The 23,286-nt window shown below is 44.7% G+C and overlaps 1 protein-coding gene across 1 annotated transcript; it reads left to right on the forward strand.

Annotated features, from left to right (window-relative positions):
* mtnr1al (melatonin receptor type 1A like) lies at positions 1-22,135 on the forward strand. The gene is made up of 3 exons (XM_034093033.2): positions 1-827; positions 2,878-3,166; positions 19,248-22,135. The coding sequence occupies exons 2-3, from the start codon at positions 2,884-2,886 to the stop codon at positions 20,015-20,017; spliced, it is 1,053 nt and encodes a 350-aa protein (XP_033948924.1). The 5' UTR covers positions 1-827; positions 2,878-2,883; the 3' UTR covers positions 20,018-22,135.
* Positions 22,136-23,286: the final 1,151 nt, after the last annotated feature.

Genomic DNA, 23,286 nt, shown 5'->3' on the forward strand with positions numbered 1-23,286 from the left:
TCACTATTGAGAGCTATAAGGCGCGTGGATGACCGCACGTGAGGGTCTGAGTGACCGTGACACCGGCCTCTGACACTAATAAAGATGGACTCGGGAATAACGGAGCGGATTTATGAATGAAACCTCGGAGCGGAAGCATCAGGAAAAGACTCTTCACTCACAGGAAAGAGAAAACCCTCAGATTTACCGATTTATGTTTCTAATTTGAAAGACAGTCGAACGGTTTGGACACCGTTCGCCATTTCCCCCTCAATCTAGAAGATGCTTTATTGCGTGTTCTTCCCCTGAATGTCCACTGAGGACTATTTGACAGGAGATGACTCCGCTGTCTGTTTCCCGTTTACTTCGGGGAACACACACGCAGACCGGCGGATGTAAAAACTGCTGAAGCTGCACAGAAATGTCCCTCTTGGAGACGTAAGGGACGCGTGGGTTCGGTGCCATTACGCACAGCGAAGCGCACAGTTCTCCGGTGATTCTGGTCTTCATGGACGCCGGAAGTAAGGCTACTGATCGGGCTCAGCGACGCATAAAACCGGCATTATTGTAAAAGAAAACATCCCTCCATAAATAAGTTATTTACTGTGTCCCCACATTGACCAGCTTCAGATACATGTGTGGTGGAAAGAGGATTATTCTTCGCTTTTTTTCCATTTTTTTCCATTTGTATCAGTTCTCTCTTGGACTATTTGTGATGAGGACTTGCAGCAAGTCGGGGATTTTTTTCCAGGAACACATCGAGGTGTTTCAGAGAAGCTTCTTCCAATTTCCCACTGAATAAAGAAGAAGAAGAAGCAGCGACCGGTGTCAGGTGTAGAGAGAGAAAGGTAAATGCTACATATGTATTACTGCTGTCTGCTGCACTTTCACACATCATTTCCCACCTATTTTATTTACATATTTCTCATCTGAATTTATTTTACTTCAAATAAAGTGAACAGTTTGGAAAAATTGTCGAAAGACTATCAAAAAAACTAAAAGAACAGACAAAATGTCATCAAAGCACCAACGCTGCTTAAAACTTTATTCTCCAATATATTTATAACATCTGCATTTAGTCAGAGTAGAGACAGGGGGGTCTGACCCTGGACCCAAACATACGGTGGCCGACAGGTGCACATGCGATACAATGGCCCAAAACACTTACATTTGGACAATTGCTCTGCAGTTTTCTGACTATAGTTTAGATGTGTTTTTATTCTCAACATGACTTGTGAAAAACAAATTGATTCTACATTTCTGTTAACAGAACGTTCATCATGTTACTGAATACATTGTTTTACAGTTAACTAGTAATTGCCATTAATTGCATTTTTAAAGTACCCCCCCCCCCCCCCCCCCCCTGCTCCATGGACCGTTACGGCCCGTCTACACTACAGGCATCAAAAAATCTTGTAGCTGGGCGTGTCCGAGGCTTGGCGATTTCTCGCGCCCAAGGCGACCAACAACCAATCAGGAATCTCCCGCCTCCGGCATACAAAGCAATAGCAATGTTAAAACGAAGTAATATTAACTCCGCAAACAGGCGAAACCCTACCAGTTTCACCCACTGCCTCTGCCACCTTCCTCCATGCTGGCTCCTCCGGTTTGTATCCCGGTAATAGTTCTGGTCGGAAAGAACCGGGTGATTTGCTACCGTAATTTCTCGTTTGGAATATGAGGAAATGAACTGCGGTCTGGCTCTCCCAGCTTGCGCGCGGTTTGATTGGCTAGCGCTTGTACTGGCGGGATTTGCATAAACGGGATTTGATTGGCTGATGCCAGCTTCGAAAGCATCGGGAGCGTCAAAAGTTGAACATTGCTCAACTTTTGATGCTCACGATGCAAAGCCATGCCACGCTCCCCACAATGCAATTTGGCGAAGATTCAAAATCTTCTACGTCACCCCATTCAAGTGAACGGGCGAAGCATTGAAAGCATGTTTCGATGCCTGTAGCGTAGACGGGGCGTTGCTGTGACGATGAAGCCTTGAATCTTGAAAAAACAGTTCCCACTGCTCTCTTCCTCTCCTCGTATTTCTCAAGCATTCATTCAGGTTTGCTGTAAGGGTAATTGCTTTTAGGTTTCTGATCTCCTGCTAAATCCGGAACCATCCAGACTCTCAGGTCTGCGTTCAGACTCAGAACTGAACACGGAGAAGTTCAGTTGTTATGCTCCAAATCTCTGGAACTAACTCCCAGAAACCGGTCCGCCGCAACTCTGACTACTTTTAAATCCAGGCTGAAGACTTTTCTTTTTGCCGCTGCTTTTAAATGAACTATTCATATCTGTAACTTGTATTCATGTACCTGTTATTCATGTTTCATTATCTTTGCTTTTTAATGCATGTTTTTAAATGCCATTTTATGATATGTTTCTGCTGCACTATTTCTTTCCGTCATTTCTTAACGCTCTTAATATCTTTTATTCTTGTATTCTTGAGTTGCCTTGTGTTGAAAGGTTCTGTACGAATAAACGTGCCTTGCCTTAGATCAGTGCTTCTCAAAGTGTGGTCCGCGGACTACTGGTGGTCCGTGAGCGCCCCCTAGTGGTCCGTGAGTATATTGGCAACATTTCACATTTTAAATAAATAAATCTATTTAAGTTTTTCGCACTCTCGCGGGAATATCTCCGCAATGGAACGAGCTTAAGTTTCACTTTCGATTGCATGATATAGCCCAGATAAGCACCTTCATCACACATGTTGCCACTTGCTTGTACAATTTTCAGGCGATTTGTAAAGAATAATGTGTTTTGGGATATTTGTGGAGTTAGGTGGTCCGCGAGTGTTTTTTTATTGGTTAAGTGGTCCTTGGTATGAAAAAGTTTGAGAAACACTGCCTTAGATTATATTACGTGTCCCGTTCTAATGTCCCTCCCCTTCCGCTTGACTTCCAGCCAGTGATGCTCCATGGACCGATTTTCCGCTTCGACGACCCAATTCGACTCCTCGACCCGTGTCTTTTTCATCCACTGATGTCCCTGGAGGTCCGTGAGCCCGCTCTGGAGGGGGGGATGCTGGGTAACTCCACTGTGCCCGGGGAGGAGGGGGCTCCCCAGCAGCCTTCCCTCCCCTGGGTGCCCCCCCTGCTGGCCGGAGTGCTCATTACAACCATCGTGGTGGACGTGATCGGGAACCTGCTGGTCATCGTGTCCGTGTTCAGGAACAAGAAGCTCCGGAAAGCAGGTTGGTGTCCGTGCTTTATATCTTTATGGAGATTAAGTGCATGACAACGGACTCAAAGGTCCCTATGATACCGTTTCTCATCAATATATCACAGGTCTCAGATGTACACAGAGCCTGTCTCTGATTGGCTGAAACACCAAACAGATCATTACCCATAAACCCCTCTGTTTCAGCCCTGTTTCCAAAGTGCTGATTCTCTGTCTGTTACTTTAGATGAAAATAAGGAGCCCCTCCCCACGCCCCTCTGAGAGACATTTAGTTACAAAGAACTCAATGGAGCTCTAGGAGGACATTCAGGTGATAGGGGGGGGGGGGGGGGGGTTACCTTGGTTGCTGATTGGCTGATGGTTACACAAGACAACACATCGTTATGACATCATAAAGTGGCCAAAATCTGATCAGCTCATTTTCAGACAGGTTTTTATAGAAATGGATCAAAAAGAGAGAGAATCTTTGTTCCTGAACCTTTCAGAGTCTCTTTCCACAGAGGGGACACATGTTGATGTAGAAGAGACATGGAGAAGAGGGGACACATGTTGATGTAGAAGAGACATGAAGAAGAGGGGACACATGTTGATGCAGAAGAGACATGAAGAAGAGGGGACACATGTTGATGGAGAAGAGACATGAAGAAGAGGGGACACATGTTGATGTAGAAGAGACATGCAGAAGAGGGGACACATGTTGATGTAGAAGAGACATGAAGAAGAGGGGACACATGTTGATGTAGAAGAGACATGGAGAAGAGGGGACACATGTTGATGTAGAAGAGACATGAAGAAGAGGGGACACATGTTGATGTAGAAGAGACATGAAGAAGAGGGGACACATGTTGATGTAGAAGAGACATGAACAAGAGGGGACACAAGTTGATGTAGAAGAGACATGAAGAAGAGGGGACACATGTTGATGTAGAAGAGACATGAAGAAGAGGGGACACATGTTGATGTAGAGACATGAAGAAGAGGGGACACATGTTGATGTAGAAGAGACATGGAGAAGAGGGGACACATGTTGATGTAGAAGAGACATGGAGAAGAGGGGACACATGTTGATGTAGAGACATGAAGAAGAGGGGACACGTGTTGATGTAGAAGAGACATGGAGAAGAGGGGACACATGTTGATGTAGAAGAGACATGAAGAAGAGGGGACACATGTTGATGTAGAAGAGACATGAAGAAGAGGGGACACATGTTGATGTAGAAGAGACATGGAGAAGAGGGGACACATGTTGATGTAGAAGAGACATGAAGAAGAGGGGACACATGTTGATGTAGAAGAGACATGAAGAAGAGGGGACACATGTTGATGTAGAAGAGACATGAACAAGAGGGGACACAAGTTGATGTAGAAGAGACATGAAGAAGAGGGGACACATGTTGATGTAGAAGAGACATGAAGAAGAGGGGACACATGTTGATGTAGAGACATGAAGAAGAGGGGATACATGTTGATGTAGAAGAGACATGGAGAAGAGGGGACATATGTTGATGTAGAAGAGACATGGAGAAGAGGGGACACATGTTGATGTAGAGACATGAAGAAGAGGGGACACATGTTGATGTAGAGACATGAAGAAGAGGGGACACATGTTGATGTAGAAGAGACATGGAGAAGAGGGGACACATGTTGATGTAGAAGAGACATGGAGAAGAGGGGACACATGTTGATGTAGAGACATGAAGAAGAGGGGACACGTGTTGATGTAGAAGAGACATGAAGAAGAGGGGACACATGTTGATGAAGAGACATGAAGAAGAGGGGACACATGTTGATGAAGAGACATGAAGAAGAGGGGACACGTGTTGATGAAGAGACATGAAGAAGAGGGGACACATGTTGATGTAGAAGAGACATGGAGAAGAGGGGACACATGTTGATGTAGAGACATGAAGAAGAGGGGACACGTGTTGATGTAGAAGAGACATGAAGAAGAGGGGACACATGTTGATGAAGAGACATGAAGAAGAGGGGACACATGTTGATGAAGAGACATGAAGAAGAGGGGACACGTGTTGATGAAGAGACATGAAGAAGAGGGGACACATGTTGATGAAGAGACATGAAGAAGAGGGGACACGTGTTGATGAAGAGACATGAAGAAGAGGGGACACGTGTTGATGTAGAAGAGACATGAAGAAGTGGATTTTGTAGAATAGGTGGCCTTTAAATTGGCTTTTTTCTGAAGTTTGTGTCTTTCATATCGATACGATACGATATACTTTATTGTCCCCGTAAGGCAGTTTGTTCCTGACTCCATCCTGCAGTTCTGCATACATGCACATATACAAAATAAACATTAAAATACATGCACATATCATCACTCATGCACCGTTTGCACAAACACAATACACAGACCGAGAGCACAACCCTCACGGCCAACATTTAGAAGTATATTGCTTGTGAGTGTTAAGACGCTGAACGCAGGGAAGAGTGCTCAAAGCGGCTCGGCCTGAATCCTCCGGCAGACGGCAGGAGCTGGACGTCTGTGTGGAGAATATGGATCAGACACATATCTAGCGATTCCACACGGTAGGCAACAGGCCAAAGAAATCACTCTGATTGGCTGTTCAGCTAGCGAATCAGTGCATGAGAAGCGAAACGGAAGTGAGGGACCCAAACAAACTATTAGGAAGGCAAATGTGAGATTTCATTTCTCTCCAGCTCTCGACTCAGGTTCGGGAAAGCCCCGTGAGCTTCTCGCTGTAGAGGGAACATGGAACGCACGCTATTTGATGTTTGTTTATATCACGCAGTCTGTCTTCCGGTTGTAGCCTCTTTTGAATGACGAATACACACTACCGCCGCCTGCTGGTGAGGAGAGGTATTGCCACTCACGCATGCGCAGTTCGTACGTGCTTCTTGGCCATCGGTTGACGTCTTTGCGGTGTGTTCCAGTGCGACACATGGCCGAGACACAGAGACGCGAGGCGACACAACAGTCGGGTCCGTCGGTGTGAGTTCTTTGGTCTCAGCTTGGTGCGTCCGGGCCTTTAAAGGTCTCCTATCATGCAAAATGCACTTTTTGATGTCTTTTATACATCAATCTGTGTCCCGGTGTGTACCCGGTGCGCCCCGGTGTGTCCCGGTGTGTCCCCGGTGTGTCCCCGGTGTGTCCCCGGTGTGTACCCGGTGTGTCCCCGGTGCGTCCCCGGTGTGTCCCCGGTGTGTCCCGGTGTGTCCCCGGTGTGTCCCCGGTGTGTCCCCGGTGTGTCCCCGGTGTGTCCCCGGTGCGTCCCCGGTGTGTCCCCGGTGTGTCCCGGTGTGTACCCGGTGTGTTCCCGGTGTGTCCCCGGTGTGTCCCCGGTGTGTCCCCGGTGTGTCCCCGGTGTGTCCCCGGTGTGTCCCCGGTGTGTTCCCGGTGTGTCCCCGGTGTGTTCCCGGTGTGTACCCGTGGTGTCCCCGGTGTGTACCCGTGGTGTCCCCGGTGTTTACCCGGTGTGTCCCCGGTGTGTTCCCGGTGTGTCCCCGGTGTGTACCCGTGGTGTCCCCGGTGTGTACCCGTGGTGTCCCCGGTGTTTACCCGGTGTGTCCCCGGTGTTTACCCGGTGTGTCCCCGGTGTGTCGGGAGACTCACAAAGTGTCAGAAAATAAAACCCACTCTCTTTTCCTCCGTACCCACATTTCTAAAAGCGGAGCTTCTGACCAATCAGAATCAAGTATTCAACTGAGCCATGTGACAATTATCTTTAATCAGCTCGATCCAAGAGCATCCACGCTCCAGAGCCCCTCATTTCACACCACGATGAATCACCGTGAAGCACCAGAGGATCATTCAGTAATCAAAGCCTTCACACCTCGGGGGAAGTTCCTCCTGCGTTCCCATCAACCGGGAGGGAGGGTCGGAGAATCCCCGAGTGGAAACGAAATGATTGGAGGCCGGAAATAGATATCCACCTTTCTCATTCATTCTTCCCCATCGCCTCCTGATCCCCCTCATCCCCCCTCCTCTCTTCTCTTGTCTCCCCCCAAACCCCCGTCTTCTCAACTCAATTCAATTACTTCCTTTCCAATTCCGCTTCTCCCACCTCTCTGGGGTTTGTTGTGCATTGCATCCATTCCTTAAGACCTTCTTCTTCCTCCCGTTTCCTCAGGGTTTTCAATCTCTCTCCTCTCCTTTGTAGTCAGTCTTCTGCTTCCTCCTTCTCTGTCAGGTCTCTCATCTCATTGATTGTCTCCCCCCCTTTATCTCCCTTCTTCTACCATCTCGTGTCTCTGTTGTCCCTGTCCTCCCCTCTATCCATTAACCTCTCCTCTTCCCCGTCAGAATCACATTATCTGCTCATTAGTCGAGACCTGTCACAGTTCATCACATCAACCGGGAAAACCCCCCGGCACCTTCCCTCCATTCATTAAATCTCAGTGTAGGAAAAACAGCTCTCGCGACCTCTATGTTCTGGACGTTTCTATGAAGCTATCTGTGATTATTAACAGCTATCATCAAGAGAGGAAGAGTTGTTCTTCATCGATCGGACCTCTCGTTTCCAGGTGGAATCGCTCGAACATGAGCATTGAGTTCACCATCGCGGTTTCTGGTTGATTTCCTTAAACTCACCCAATTTAGCTGATAGAAAACCACTTCCTGTTTGAAACGAATTGGCCTTAAAGGTGACATGTCATGCTTTTCCGGTTATCACCCGTCCCCTTGTGCATGTAGCGAGTAAAACTCTAACACAGAGAAGACCTCCCCAGAACGCCTCGTTGGAGACACGTCACTGTCCATTTGATTCTTCCGGGGACATCATGATGTCGTCCCCGGAACGAAATGGACCAATCCGTGGAGCCGTTACGTTAAGCCCCCGCTGATTGGTCCAAATTGACCAATCCACGGACTTCCTCACACACTCAGTGCAGGCAGCTCAGCTGGTCTCTCCTCCCTGGCTGCAGGCTGATAACAGACAGTTGGGATCGCGGCGACATTCTCTCCGCAGACCCGTTCTCTCAGCGTTCTAAACCTTTTTCTTACTCGATATCAAGCCACACTTATTGTTTTTACTTCGGCTGTGACTTTGTGTGTGCTCAGGGTGAGTTTGGCTGTGTTTCGCTAAACAAGGAAATCACACCTCCACGGAGCTTAGCGCGATTCACAACCCGACTGGTCTCGACCAATCGGAGCACACTGAGCTCACAGGGAGGGGGGGGGGGGGCAAGAGCTGCAGCGAGCCGTTTAGTGGAGAGAGTGAAACACATACTTTACAGAGATGCTGTGAGAAACCAATGTGAGTTTGGAACATGGCACAGTATAAATCTATTCTAGTCGACCTCAACGATGGAACTATGATCAGTGGAAATGGCCATGACACAGGACCTTAAGGGTCAATGAGTAACGCATATAGACCAGCGCTTCCCCAGCTTGCTTCAGAGGAAGTAATCCGCTGCACACCAGGCGACGAACTCTAAATGTCCATTCATGAAGATGCATGTTTATTCTGCCAGTTGAAAAGTTCAGGAGTATCAGGTCTCCTGCGGTAAGATGTGTCGTGTCAAATGATCCTATAATCATTTAAAACATATCGTCTTTGTTAGAAAAATATCACTCGACACTAGGTTGAGAATCAATGAGCAGGTACTAATTCATTCCTGCAAGAAGGAGCCGAGTTAAGTCACATACAAAGGATGTGGGTTAACTCACACACATGGGGTTTGTTGCTCAACGGAGCAGCGAAAAACATCAGGCGTATATATATATATATATATATATATACGAGAGTAAAGCCGTAGAAAACAGTATTTCTCCAACAGCCTTACTCTGATTGCCTTTTACTCTGTTCTATTGCATTGTAGTCTTGCATGTGTTTAACAAAGACAGATGTTATGGATTTACGTGTCAGGAGGCAAAGGAAGTAAAAGTGGGATTTGTTTAAATGATGAGGGGGTTAATGGTTTAATGATGGGATGGAGGACCAGCTGTTTCCTCTCATGAATGTATGAGGCTGTAAGCAGAACTTCTTTCTCCTCTGAGAACACACTCACCGACATATTGGACCCGAATACAGAGGATGTATGTATTTCAATTGCATATATTGTCCATCCATTTGGATAGTTCTTACATACATTGACTAATAAACTCTGCATTGCAAATAAGTAATAACTTCAGCCTTATTATCAATACATGCAATGTGTTTCAAATACATTAGAACCCGGCTCATGTATAAATAAAGCCTATTTTAATTTCATAAGATCCAGGTTTATGTATATCAAATAAATATAGCTTATTTGGTGCATTAATACAATTTATATATCTGTTTTGAAATAATCTACTTTTATAATACATCTTACAAAAAATAGTCTTCTTGTTTCACATTTAAATGCATCAAGAACTCACAGCATGAAGTGGCTCTGTATTTGAGATAGATTTAACTTGCATATTGACTTTCTTTATTACTTTATTAAATATAACAAAAGACAAACTTGAATTGAATTATTTATCAAATCAAATCAAATCAAGTTTTATTTATATAGCACATTTTTAAAACGATTTTTGGTGGAGCCAAAGTGCTGTACATATAATAAAAATACCTTACTGTAGGGACACTTTACAGCAAATACAACAGCACAGACCCTCTGTCCTCAGACCCTCCGTCCTTAGACCCTCTGTCCTTAGACCCTCACATCGTACAAGGAAACACTTCCAGAGAAAACCCACAGTTTAAGGGAACATGGGAGAAACCTCAGGGAGAGCAGCAGAGGAGGGATCCCTCTCCAGGACGGACAGACGTGCAATAGATGCCGTGTGTAAATCCAAGAGATAATACATTTAAGCAATAGCTCACGACAGGCCGTGGTATATGCTCATTATATCACAGCTAAGGGGCGTGGTTCGGCCCGACGCGAAGGTTACCAAGTGTGGCAATATGAAAGAAAAATACACACTCTAATTTAAATAGTTTTTAATCGTAAATAATGATGTTCAAAATAAAATAGTCCCTCCGTTGCCTTCTGCGCGAAACATAGTGCGAGGTGGTTGCTATGCAACAACACTAACAGCTAGCGAACATATTAGACAGAGAGCGTTGATCGATTATTTGGCTATTTATTTACATTCATTTGTTTGTTGCCGTTTATTGTGCACCCACTGAAAACCTGTCCAGCATCAGTAGCATGGCTCACGTGGTTACTTGTTGAGGTTGTTCTAGGCTGTTGCTCGGCGTGGTGAGAATATTGCTCCACATTCTCCGGTCCCCGAGACTCGGCTTCCAGCAGCTCTGGAGAGAGCTTTCGCACCTGTGGCCACTAACGGTCATCATTTCTCTGTTTTGTTTCAAGACCTGCATCAGAAAGCTTTTGAATGGTGGTACTTCTCCAGTTGGTCTACCTGCTCTTCACGTAGCTCTGCATGTCGTCGTTTAGGTGCTTTTTTCCCCTGGAGATAGGCACTGCTCAATCCACTCCTCCATAGTGAGGCCCCCCGGAGGTCCAAGTTAATCTTAAATGTTTCCATCTTATGCTTTGTAAGTTTGTTTCGTAACGGAAGAAATGTAAATATATTTATAAAACTGACAAGTCAAATCAAGCAATCTGATTGGTTGATAGTGTTTTTGCGGACCTCTTTGATTACAGATTTGAAAACATCGTTGCTTGCTTTAAAGTAGCACAATTCATGATCTCAGACCTTGGAAAGTATCTAGATATCCCTGCCCTAATGCCAAAGGAACTGCCCACTGTATGTTTTGCCGTTTGATGTGTATGTCTGGCCGCTGCGTAAAAAGGAGGGTTTCTGCCCCGTTACTTCTCCGCTGCTTTCTTGTTCCAGTTTGAAAAGCAAACTGCAGGCAGTTTGCTTTTCAGCCCAACGGTATACTGTTTTTCTCAGACGCGGAGAGATACTGATTTGTTGTGAAAAGTAACTTACAATTCTACCCGTGGTATACGCTCAGTATATCACGGCTAAGAACCAATCAGATTGCTTGATTTGACTTGTCCGTTTTATAATTCACAGCATATAGACCGAATGTTAGGAAATGCATGTGTCTGTAATAAGAAGATGAATCCACGAGGATGTCATCAGTCCTGAGGAAGCCATCAGGGAAGCAGCATGACGAGACCCAAGGCAGGACCGCAGACGGGTTCAGCCACGACCCGAAGTCCACGACTTAATCCAGAACTCAGGATAGAGGATCCAGGACACAGGACCACAGCAAGAGGATCAGCCTCGACTCCGGATCCCGGCGTAGATACAGACACAAAACAACAGACAGACACAGACAGGCACACGCAGGGAGAATGTTCCTCCACAAATGGCTCCTTCTGATACAGAGTGCTTGGCCTGACTCTCGAGCATCACGTATTGTTCACCAAAGCTTCACTTCTTGAAACCTACGAGCACAATTCACAAATAATGGGTTGTGGCTGCTAACCTACGCGTCTCAAGACACCATTTATTTGACCAACGGCACGTAGTATTTGCAGCTGAGTGCAATTTGTCATGTCGTGCATCTGGTAATAGCAAGTATCCATGTGACAAAGTGTAGATGTTGCCTTTGAGCCGAGAAGGAGGCAGAACAATGGCAATGAAGGAGGAACAACTATTACATGTACAAGCACCAACAAGGTGCCGAGGTACGCTTTACACATCGTAACCCAAAGAAGAGTTATCATTTAATGGCGCCATCACCACTGGAAGTCTGGGCATTGAAAACAAGCTTCCGTTACCAAGGAGCTTGTACATGTCACTGGTGGTGTGAGTGGTACGATAACTGAGCTTTGTGGCAGGGTTTCCGTTAGCCGGTAATTACCGGTTTTTAGCTGGTAACATTTATTAAAAACCGGTAAATTCAAAAACTGCCGGTCAAAATGTCTGGTAATAATTAGGGAGGCTCCGATCGATCGGCCGCCGGTCATTATCGGCCGATATTCACTCTTAATAGTTTGATCGGTGCTCTCTATAAAGGCCGATCAGGAGAGCTGGATCTGATCGATATGGACAGAAACGCGAGTGAAGTGTAACCGGACGCGAGAGAGAGATCAGATCAGCTGCTGAGTCTGACCGAGACACGCAGCTCTGCATAATCACCTGAAGCTCCGCCCTCTGTTTAGCGAGCTGCAGGAGCTGCATGAGAAACTGACGGGCTGTCAGGAGAGAGAGGGAGGGGGAGGGAGAGGGGGAGGGAGAGAGGGAGGGAGAGGGGAAAAGAGAGGATCCGTTTCTCCCGTGTTATTATTCAAAGTTAATGTAAACTTTTGAATAATGTACGTTATCTACTACAAGTAGTTTGTTTGCATATAATAATTATGTTGTTTGTTGTTTGTGGAATCATTTATTGAAAAATGAATCTGAAGTTTTCGATCTGTTACGATTATAAACTGAAGCAATATAAAAATGAGCCCGTGAACTGAGTTTTAAACTGAAGCATATCTGCTCATAGTCCGGTAATTACCTGCTAACGGAAACTCTGCTACACAACTCTTATTATTATTATTGAAATATGACCGGTAAGTTTCACATTTGTCCGGTAAAATAAATTCTGCCCGGACATTTGACTGGCGAGAAAAAAATCCTAGCGGAAACCCTGCTTTGTGGCTGTGCTTGCATTGAGGATTATATTTCAAAAACATTTCAAACAGTCTTTATTGCTAATCTTTCAGTTTTTGTGTCCAGACAGAAAGATGGAAATACTGTTTCCCACAATCCAGAGGAATTCAAAAAAATACAAATACATATGAGAATACGTATACAAATGTCCGCCAAAGGTATGAAAATGACCCGTTTATATATGTGCGAACAGCAAAGGACCAAGTTTGACTTTGATATCTACAAAATTGGGAGTAAATACAACAACGTGTGGATGTGGAAAGCTCCGCTCGGAGGAATTAGAACGCCTCAGCTCAGCTTCTCTCAAGCCCTGAACGCAGCCCTGAATACGACCCCTCTAATTATTGCAGAACTCAAACTTCGACATCCTTCCAGCACCGCAGTCCGATCCAGAAACTTGAAGGTTGAGTGTTGTATTCATACGAGCTGCAGCTCAGCGGGCCGTGCTCGCTGTTGTGCTCGAACAGAATGCTCGCAGCCTTGAAGACACTCACAGAAAAGAAGGAAAGACGAGAGGAGCGAAGGAGCGAAGACGAGCGTGTCCTCTGGAACTCTCTTTGTGTGCAGACGGTCGGCCTCGCCTGCCTTTCTGTGTGGGAAAACACGATGTTTCAAACACAGTGACTCCAGAGGAGAGTTCACAACGTGTTTCCGCCACGAAGGCGAAGAGCTGATTAGATTTCCATTCGACTCGCTTCATAAATTAGCTTTTTCAATGTGGAAAAACTCCAAACAGTAAAGTTCACACCAGACCGAAAGGAATCTCTGCCCATCCATTCATAACGCGTCTTAATGAAAAGACTAATTAGCACAACGGTTGTGTTTAGTGTGCTTAGGAGCTTCTTGCTGTCTGACGGCGTCAAGAAGAAGTGAAAGTCATATTGGGAGACTGAGCGTAAGATCATCAGACGGCTAAATACAGCTATATCTTTTGTTATAAAACACTAAGCACGTGCACTCCGCTCTGCATCAGCCAAACGACTCGCTGCACCCTCGCTGCGAGGGGGACCCAAGTTCCCATCAGCAGAAACACGTGGGTTTGCTATCCTGGCTCCAAGATGGTGGAATGAGCTCCCATTGACATCAGGACAGCAGAAAGCTCACACACCTTCCAGACTGAAACTCATCTCTTTCGACTCCACTTCGAGCGATAGAATTACTAACAAAGCACTTATATACTAACAAAGGGCTGGCTTATCTAAAGCCAGTTGAGTAGCACTTGAAATGTTTGGCTCTCTGAAGCCTGATGTACTTTATGATTCTGTTTTCTTCAAGTTTGTATTTTGTTGGTCGAACGCACTTATTGTAAGTCGCTTTGGATAAAAGCGTCAGCTAAATGTAATGTAATGTAATGTAATGTAATATAATGTAATGTAATGTAATGTAATGCAATGTAATGTAATGTAATATAATGTAATGTAATGCAATGTAATGTAATGCAATGTAATGTAATGCAATGTAATGTAATGTAATGTAATGTAATGCAATGCAATGTAATGTAATGCAATGTAATGTAATATAATGTAATGTAATGCAATGTAATGTAATATAATGTAATGCAATGTAATGTAATGTAATGTAATGTAATGTAATGCAATGTAATGTAATGTAATGTAATGTAATGTAATGTAACTAAGTAATTCAAAAAGTCCCCGATTTGAGAAATCCATATTTGTTTGGTTTTAAGCATCTTTACTTCACAATAACCCGATCTGCTCTGTGGTAATTATGCCTTTATAGCTGATATTGCTACATGTACATTGATGTCTTCTTAGTTCTCTACATGATTTACCCCATTGATTTAGGATTAAATTAGCCGCGTGGAGAAACAAACTAAATGTTCGTTCAGTAGGCGTCACTAAAAGGTCTTGTTCCAGCAAGCAACGTTTTTGTAATCCAACATTGTTCACATCCTAATTAGCTTCCTTCCCTTGTTGGGGCATCTATTTCACACGGTATCAGCCACTTAATGTTGGGGTGAAGAGGTCCACAGGGAGCCGTGGAGCTTAGTTGCCCCCTCGTGGGTCAAGTTGAAGAAGGCGAGCCTCCAAGCTCCAGGTTGCTTAATGACTGTTTGCGTACACTGCTTAGAAAGCCAAGGCGGGGCAGTGAAGTGTTCTGTGAAGCACGAGTCAACACGCTCCAAGCTCTCTTCAGAAATCTGAAGTCATCTCTCGATTGAATGTTTCTCTTCACTCATTACGCTGCTGTCACATCCGTGTCTCAGCGCTGTACGGTACCAGCCGCCTCCGTGGAAACATTCGTAACTGCCTTTTTTAATTTCTATTTGAGTGTTGTAGGTCTTTTAAAAATGGACCTAGAGTCTCTTTAAATAAAGCTGATGATGATTTACTCGTTACTATGGTAACACAAATAGGAGGCACAAGTCTAATTGATTATAAAACACTGGAAAGCTAAGATAAGATGATAAGAGGTACTTTATTGATGCCACATTTGGAAATGTTTGCGTTGCAGCAGCATCGAAAACAACAAAACAAGGCATTGCACATAAGTAGAATTGAAGAGTAGAAATAAACAATACTATAATTTAAACATCTCAAAGTAGAATTAAAACAGCATTAACAAGTACAACGTATACAGTAGACCATACATACTCGTACTCTTTAAACAACCTGTAGGGCAGGGGTGTCAAACTCAACTTCATCGCGGGCCACATTCGCATAAAGGTTGCACTCAAAGGGCCGGTTGTAACTATATAAATATATAATATATATATAAAATAATGTATTATATTACATTATTGCCTCTGAATTGGATTATTATCGGATAGGATAATAACTTAGTAATTAACTACGTCTGAAAGCAGAAGTCCAGGGAAAATCATTGCAAGTCTCTTCAGTGCGCATGTCACAAAACGAGATGCATTGTGGGACATGTAGTTTATGGGCATATTATATTATAAACGTATTATATTCTTTGCAAGCTCTTGCGGGCCACATAAAATGAAGTCGCGGGCCGGATTTGGCCCCCGGGCCTTGAGTTTGAGACCCCTGCTGTAGGGGACACGAGGGAGAAGAGATGGATGGAGAAGAAGGCTAACGTCTAACAGGCTATGCTAACGTCTAGCTGTCGGTCATGTGGAGGCTCTCAAAGTTTAAATTATGATAATTATTAAACCCCAAATGTTTCAAACCTGCAGCGAGGATCAGTGTCTACGTTCAGGCAGAGAGAAATGATAAAAATGTGTGTTTTTTAAACCAACCAGCAGCGGCCCACGTCTCCTAACACTGCCATACAATCCCCCAAATACATCATGAGGATACACTAATCACATATTGGTGGTTCAAATCAAATGTGCTTAAACCTGTTTCTCTGCCAAGTACATGTTGATACATGTCGCACCAACACAAGCAGAATGTGTGATGGCCCTGGAGCAGGTGAAGCAGCAGGTGAGTGATGTATCCCCTCTACACAGAACATGTACCTTCTTACCCGGGCAGCCTCTCGGGTCCTCACTGATTAACATAAAGCACAGCTACCTCGTTAGGAGTCGTCACAAAGGACACCAACATAATTAGGACGAAAGCACGTTCCAACACAAACAGACTCCCGGTTAACGAGTCTCTTCGCGCCGAGGTCTTTTCTTTATGAGACATCGATGAGGTGAAGCAGAGCCGTGCAGAATAAAGAACGATAAGGCTCGTTCGTAATGAAGATGGATTCAGGGGGCGATAAATACTGAATGCTGCTGCATGGTTTAGCACAGCAAGGTGTTCATAACACTGCCTCACACACTCCTCTGGGTGTGAAGGTGCAACTTAAGACGCTTTCGTTCCAGCAGCCGAGAAGAGGCGGGGCTTAGACCCGCAGCAGCTCTGAGAGTCAGACTGCTGGGATCTGAAGTCCTTGGCTCTGAATGCTGTTACACACACGCTGCACACGTGGACACAGGAGGGACGTAAAGGTCACCTATTATGCAAAATGCTCTTTTTGAGTCTGTGTAAAGAAGCAGGAAATAAAAAGGTATTCCCCTCGTGGGAAACCGTGAGAGAAAAAGCATTCCAGCGCCATGCTGTTTCAGAAATAAAGCTTGATGTGGTTTGGAACCTCATGTGGCGTTTCATCACGGAGTATTGTGAGGAAAACACGTCATGTTTGATCCTGTTGCTGTGGTCCTGGACCCTGAGTCCTGTGTCCTGGACCCTGAGTCCTGTGTCCTGGACCCTGAGTCCTGGACCCTGAGTCCTGTGTCCTGGACCCTGAGTCCTGTGTCCTGGACCCTGAGTCCTGGACCCTGAGTCCTGTGTCCTGGACCCTGAGTCCTGGATCCTGAGTCCTGGACCCTGAGTCCTGAGTCCTGGACCCTGAGTCCTGTGTCCTGGATCCTGAGTCCTGGATCCTGAGTCCTGGACCCTGAGTCCTGTGTCCTGGACCCTGAGTCCTGAGTCCTGGATCCTGAGTCCTGGATCCTGAGTCCTGGACCCTGAGTCCTGAGTCCTGGATCCTGAGTCCTGGATCCTGAGTCCTGGACCCTGAGTCCTGTGTCTTGGACCCTGAGTCCTGGATCCTGAGTCCTGGACCCTGAGTCCTGTGTCCTGGATCCTGAGTCCTGGACCCTGAGTCCTGTGTCCTGGATCCTGTGTCCTGAGTCCTATGTCCTGGACCCTGAGTCCTGTGTCCTGGATACTGAGTCCTGTGTCCTGGACCCTGAGTCCTGTGTCCTGGACCCTGAATCCTGTGTCCTGGATCCTGCATCCTGAGTCCTGGATCCTGAGTCCTGTGTCCTGGATCCTGCATCCTGAGTCCTGGATCCTGCGTCCTGAGTCCTGTGTCATGAGTCCTGGATCCTGAGTCCTGGATCCTGAGTCCTGAGTCCTGGATCCTGAGTCCTGGATCCTGAGTCCTGTGTCCTGAGTCCTGAGTCCTGGATCCTGAGTCCTGGATCCTGTGTCCTGAGTCCTGTGTCCTGCGTCCTGGATCCTGCATCCTGAGTCCTGCATCCTGAGTCCTGCATCCTGAGTCCTGGATCCTGAGTCCTGGATCCTGAGTCCTGGACTTCGAGTCGTGGCTGAACCTGTCTCTGCGGTCCTGCCTGACTCTCACCATACTACTTCCCTGATGGCTTCCACAGGATCGTAGCTGACATCCTCGTGGATTCATCTTCTCATCACAGACACATGCATTTCCTAACATTCGGTCTATATGCTGTAAAATGTATTATCTTTTCAATTTCCACACGGCATCTATTGCACGTCTGTCCGTCCTGGGAGAGGGATCCCTCCTCTGCTGCTCTCCCTGAGGTTTCTCCCATGTTCCCTTTAAACTGTGGGGTTTCTCTGGAAGTGTTTCCTTGTACGATGTGAGGGTCTGAGGACAGAGGGTCTAAGGACAGAGGGTCTAAGGACAGAGGGTCTAAGGACAGAAGGTGTCGTATTGTCATACTGATATTCTGTACACACTGTGAAGACCACTGAGACAAATGTAACATGTGTGATATTGGGCTGTAAAAATAAACATTGATTGATTGACATGTTTTGTATAGATATGTATATTATATAGTTCAGATATAGCATAATACGTGAGCTTTAAGATAAGATAAGATGTACTTTGGGAAATGTTTGCGTTGCAGCAGCATGAAAGACAAGGCATTGCATAAGATAAATTAAAAGAGTATAAATAAACAATTCTAAAATGTAAACATAAACAAACCCAGCAGCAAAGCAGAGAGCACGGCAGACTGGAAGATCTCCAGCATCTCGCTGCACACCTGGAAGCATCTCAGCTTCCTCAGGAAATAGAGTCTGCTCATCCCCTTCTTGTACACAGCGTCAGCGTTGATCCTCCAGTTCAGCCCGTTGTCTAAGTGCACTCTCAGGTACTTGAAGTCCTCCACAACAGCCTCCTCCTCTCCCAGAATGCACAGGGGCGGAGGACATCAATGGCCACATTCAGAAGCAGATGATTTTAACTGTATTTCTTCTGATAATACAGAAACACGTGGCTGCGTACTGTCGGCTCGGTCTGCACAAATACTCCTTTACATTCTTCGACTTGCATTAAACAATAAAAACATAAAATATCCTGCTTGCAATGAACCTGATAAGCACACATTAACAACGTATTATCAAGGTCTTTAGACTTCAGTCATCAGTCCGTAAGCTTGCAGGTGACGCATTGTTTCACACACTCGTCATTTAACCCGTTAAAGGTCCCCTATCATACTGTTCTTCATCAATACATTACAGGTCTCAGATATATCCAGAGCCTGTCTCTGATTGGCTGAAACACCAGACAGATCATTGCAGCATTACCCATAATCCCCTCTGTTTCAGCCCTGTTTCCAAAGTGCTGATTCTCTGTCTGTGACTTTTGATGAAAATAAGGGGCGCCTCCCCACGCCCCTCTGAGAGAGATTTGGTGTATCAATCCACTAACCAGAAGTCCGGTCACTTTTAACGACTGCATGTCGTCCCCTGATCCTCCATCCTGACTGTTGGCGAGACTTAACAACCGTAGAAATGTCCAGAACAACCAATCAATGAATTCGATGTATCCCGTTACTCACATCCTGTTTCTTGTCTTGCAGGAAACGCCTTCGTGGTGAGTCTAGCTTTCGCTGACCTGGTCGTCGCCATCTACCCGTACCCGCTCGTCCTCTTTGCCATATTTAACGACGGCTGGATCGCGGGAAACATCCACTGTCAGATCAGCGGCTTCCTGATGGGCCTCAGCGTCATCGGATCCATCTTCAACATCACGGGAATCGCCATCAACCGCTACTGCTACATCTGCCACAGCCTCAAGTACGACAGGATCTTCTCCAACAGGACCACCATGTGCTACGTGGTGCTAGTTTGGGCGCTCACCATTATCGCCATCGCGCCCAACTGGTTTGTGGAATCGCTGAAATACGACCCACGCGTTTACTCCTGTACTTTCGCCCAATCCGTAAGCTCCTTTTACACCATTACGGTTGTGGTGGTGCACTTCATTCTGCCCATTAGCATCGTGAGCTACTGCTACCTGCGCATCTGGATCCTCGTCATCCAGGTGAGGCGGAGGGTGAAGCCGGACACCCGACCGAAGATCAAACCGCACGACTTACGCAACTTCCTCACGATGTTCGTAGTGTTCGTGCTCTTCGCCGTTTGCTGGGCGCCGCTCAATTTCATCGGATTAGCGGTGGCGTTGGACTCCCGTTTGGGCGAAGCGATACCGGAGTGGCTGTTCACGGCGAGCTACTTCATGGCGTACTTTAACAGCTGCTTAAACGCTGTCGTCTACGGAGCCCTGAACCACAACTTCAGGAAGGAGTACAAGAGGATCGTCATGATCGTCTTCAAGTTTCACTGCTGAGACGAAACGCAGAGGGGGAAGTTAAGGTGGCTGCCGGATACCAACAGGCTACAACGACCCAGAACACAGCTTCAAAAACGATGCAAATATGAAAATACAAATGTTGCACATGAAGACACATCTTCAGCAACTTGACAACACATGCAGCATTTTAGAAAACATTCAGCAACACACTCAGTTGGATATTTACAGACTTTAAATGTTGGATTATTCATTGTGCTCATCTTCTCCCCGATGCATAACAGTTTTCTACTGACTTGTTTTATGACCTAAACAATTACGTCAGCGCTGTTTCTGTGTACGCAGAAGGACAGGAAATGCTGCGAATGAATAATAATGACTATTATTTTAAAAAGAAATGTATTAAATAGAATATTGGTGCTTTTTGAATATGTATTTATCTATTTATTTAAGCACGGATCTCAGAAAAGAGAAGAGACGATTTATGCCAGATTTCAGCTAATAGCTAATTTCCATCTGCAGTCCTGAGGTACATAACAATCAACAAACACTAAAACATTGCATAAACTCTATCACACTAACAATTATAAAACAAGATTAAAATACAGGTCAATTTTAATGACTGATTGAACCACAGCAATATTGTTTTAGAGATTGTATATGTTTAACTGCTATGCCTGTCATCTTTGCTCCATGTGTTTGTGTTGTCTCCTGGGCTCTGTAGTGCCCACACCCCATCCCCTCAGGAAGCCTGTGCCTCCTGTCAGGTCATCATTGTAAATAAGAATTGGTTCTTAATTGATTTTCCTGGATAAATAAAGGTTCTACTACTACTACTACAATAAAACAGTACATAGTACAGTTCAAATATAATATTACAATTAGGGCTGTCAGTCGTTTAAAATATTTAATCGCGATCAATCGCCAATTAATCGCACATTTTTTATCTTTTCTAAATGTTTCTTAGAGGGATATTTTCAAGTTTTTAATACTCTTATCAACATATGAGTGGACAAATATGCTTTATGCAAATGTTTGTTTATTATTATTATCATTTGAACAATGACAAATATACCCATGAATATTAAACATAACAACCTCTGAACATTACAAATATACATATACACATACACACACCCTCCCGGTCCTCCAGATAGCCAGTCGGTGCCTGCCGGTGAGCGTGGAAGTGTGGTCTGCCGCAAGCGGAAAGGCAGGAGCGGGGCTGTCGGCAGCATCAGTTTGTAGATGCTATTTTAAACTTGATGCGCTCTGAAACTACGGGGCGGCCGAGGAAAAAAAATACACATGCGTTAATCGCGTTAAAATAATTAGTGGCGTTATTAACGCGTGTGTATATGTCCTTGGCCGCCCCGTAGTTTCAGAGCGCAAAGGCAAGCACACAGCTGATGCTGACAGCCCCGCTCGTGCCGCTCGCTTGTATTTCTACAAAAACGCCTCTGAAATTGTAAGATCCCTACGTTTTTTTTCACCATTAATTTCCAATGGCTGGCGTCTATGTCACGTGATCTTCACATTTCTCCCTGCAGAAAAAAAAAACATGGCCGACATTCATTTTATTCTCGGTGGAAAATGCCTATTTCAAAGTTAGTTTGGCCATTAATTTAAATTAAAATGTTGATGTCATTTGATGCGAGAAATATGAGTTGTTATTGTTAGAAATTAAAATCAATATTTAATGATTAAACATACAGTAATTTAATAAGTGTTTTATTGTGAAAATACTTCCGGTTAGCTTTCGCCTGTGGTTAAAGTTTATTTTGAAAAGCTATTACGGAAGGGATCTCCGAAATACCAACAGTAGCTTGACTTCAGGTTTTACGGAAAACACGATTAACAGCCGTTAAAATGTATTAAATAAAAAGTCATGAAAGAGATAAGGAGGAGAAAAGGCGTGTGGAAGTAAGCAATGAATGTAAATGTCGAAATCCTCTGTTATGTGCGATATCGGACATTGGTGAAAGGAGGGCGGAAGATTACGTCACGGCCCCAGAGAGGAGGAGCAAAGGGGGATGAAGGCAGGCGGGAAGAACGAATGTGTGTCGGGCACTGCTCCACGGCGGCCACTGCGAGAGGAAGCTGCAGCCTTTCTCTCCTCACTACCTTCTGTCTGATTCATTACCGCGCCATTTTAATTAAAGTACCCATTTGAACCTTATGCCAGAGACTCCATTGGTGTCATTTATCCTAAGCTTCTCTCCTGGACACAAGAATAACAAATACCCTAATATTATTTCAGATTATGTGTGCAGTGGATGTATGCCTACATGATCTTTAGTTGGCTAGTTATTACGAAGATTACTTCAGGATATTGTGTCCATTCAACGTTTTCATTGTAACCAAGGTGGTTGCTAGGGAGGCTATCGATATTATTTCTGTTATGTTGTGTAACTGTTTGATGGTGTTATCTTTATTGTTACCCCTTTTCCCCGTCAATGTATTGTTGGTCCACAGCACAAACGTATTAGTTTAACAAAATCCACATCTAAAATTGTGGCATAGATACGTTATTTTCCCCTGTGCAATTCCAGTCTCACATCTCACATCACATCGTCATTAACAAATACCGGAAACAGACCGAAAAACGTTTAAAAAAATAAAATAATACTTTATTCCGAGTGTGCTTGCTTTTCTCTTTGAAAGTCATCACATAACGGCATTGTAATACACGGATCGGCTGCATTAAATATTACATATCTGCCGTAGTTCTGTATTTATAGAGCCCTGATGAGAAGACAAACATGAGGAACTGAAAACGTGACGTGGATCATAAATATATCAGCCATTAAACAACATCTTACATTTCTTTTCACACAATACGTCTCCTTGCCGTATCAACACTAATTCGGCTGACTTTTATATTTGATCCAATTGGTAGATAGGCTGTATTTACACCATAAAGGTGCACAGCTGATATAAAGGGACACCTAGTGGTTAAAGCATGTTATTTTTATTATTAGATATTAATACGATCCCTATAAAGTATATTCATTACTCGTTATTCTCTACTAATAGTTAATTAAAGACTGTATGTAATGACTATTTTCACATCCCTTTCAAGATTTCAAGATGTTCTAAGGTTTATTGACATATCATATAGGCCTACACAACTGTGGTGTAGTTCTGCACTGAATGAAAAACTTGGGTCGCAGGTTCCTCAACAGTGCATTACAAGACATCTATCAATATAGCAAAGTTCATTCAGCTCAATTTAGTCCGAATTAAGAGGATTCAGAGGTAGGGAGTTATAGAAATGGAGCACCTTGACTCGCGCATCCACCCTTGTACAA

Source organism: Pseudochaenichthys georgianus, chromosome 10, assembly GCF_902827115.2.
Source record: "Pseudochaenichthys georgianus chromosome 10, fPseGeo1.2, whole genome shotgun sequence".
In the NCBI taxonomy this organism is placed as follows: Eukaryota; Metazoa; Chordata; class Actinopteri; order Perciformes; family Channichthyidae; genus Pseudochaenichthys; species Pseudochaenichthys georgianus.